The sequence below is a fragment of the Palaemon carinicauda genome, chromosome 19, assembly GCF_036898095.1.
Source record: "Palaemon carinicauda isolate YSFRI2023 chromosome 19, ASM3689809v2, whole genome shotgun sequence".
NCBI classification, from domain to species: domain Eukaryota; kingdom Metazoa; phylum Arthropoda; class Malacostraca; order Decapoda; family Palaemonidae; genus Palaemon; species Palaemon carinicauda.
Window position 1 is genome coordinate 100,632,404 of NC_090743.1, and position 596 is coordinate 100,632,999.

The 596-nt window shown below is 53.7% G+C and overlaps 1 protein-coding gene across 1 annotated transcript in view; it reads left to right on the forward strand.

Annotated features, from left to right (window-relative positions):
- LOC137659173 (proteoglycan 4-like) overlaps positions 1-241 on the forward strand; it is a 777-nt gene extending 536 nt beyond the window's left edge. Inside the window, exon 1 of the mRNA XM_068394232.1 lies at positions 1-241. This exon is cut by the window's left edge and continues 536 nt beyond it. Coding sequence (XP_068250333.1) covers positions 1-241 — 241 coding nt within the window.
- Positions 242-596: the final 355 nt, after the last annotated feature.

Consider the following 596-nt stretch of genomic DNA (forward strand, 5'->3'; position numbering starts at 1 on the left):
GTCCACGCCTGTGACAACTACAGCTTCTCCAAGCCAGGAGACTCCAGTGAAAACTACAACAATGGATGTCCCACAGACCTCCACCCCAGTACCACGGCCAGACATCCCTCCATTGGATCCTTACCTATCTGAGGAGCTAGTCGCCACCGCAGAATTAACCGGGGAAAACGCTGAGCCACCGAACATGGAAGTCCCTACAGACAGTCAGACGCCCAACCTAGCAGCTCTGCATGATGCATGAGGACGACTGTAACTGCACAAGATGCCTATCACACCTCCTTCAGGAAGCCACTGAGAATCCTCCAGCTCCAGTTCAAACAGCACAAGTCCAGCTGCCCAAGTTTAAACTGCCAGCAACCGCAGAAACGCCGACTTACGCTGCAGTGGCCGCCATGGCGGCCGCCAGACCAGCCCTGGAACTTCACTGCAAGACCCAACTTACAGGGTGATATTATTATCACTCCAAAGGATCAAGCCACCGCCAGTCTACTCTACAAGGAAGCCACCCTAACCTTCTTGGATCCTACCAAGAAGCAGAGGAAAGCAGTGGTGTTCAACTACCCGCCTAGGCTACCAGTCTCCCTCATAGAAGAGTG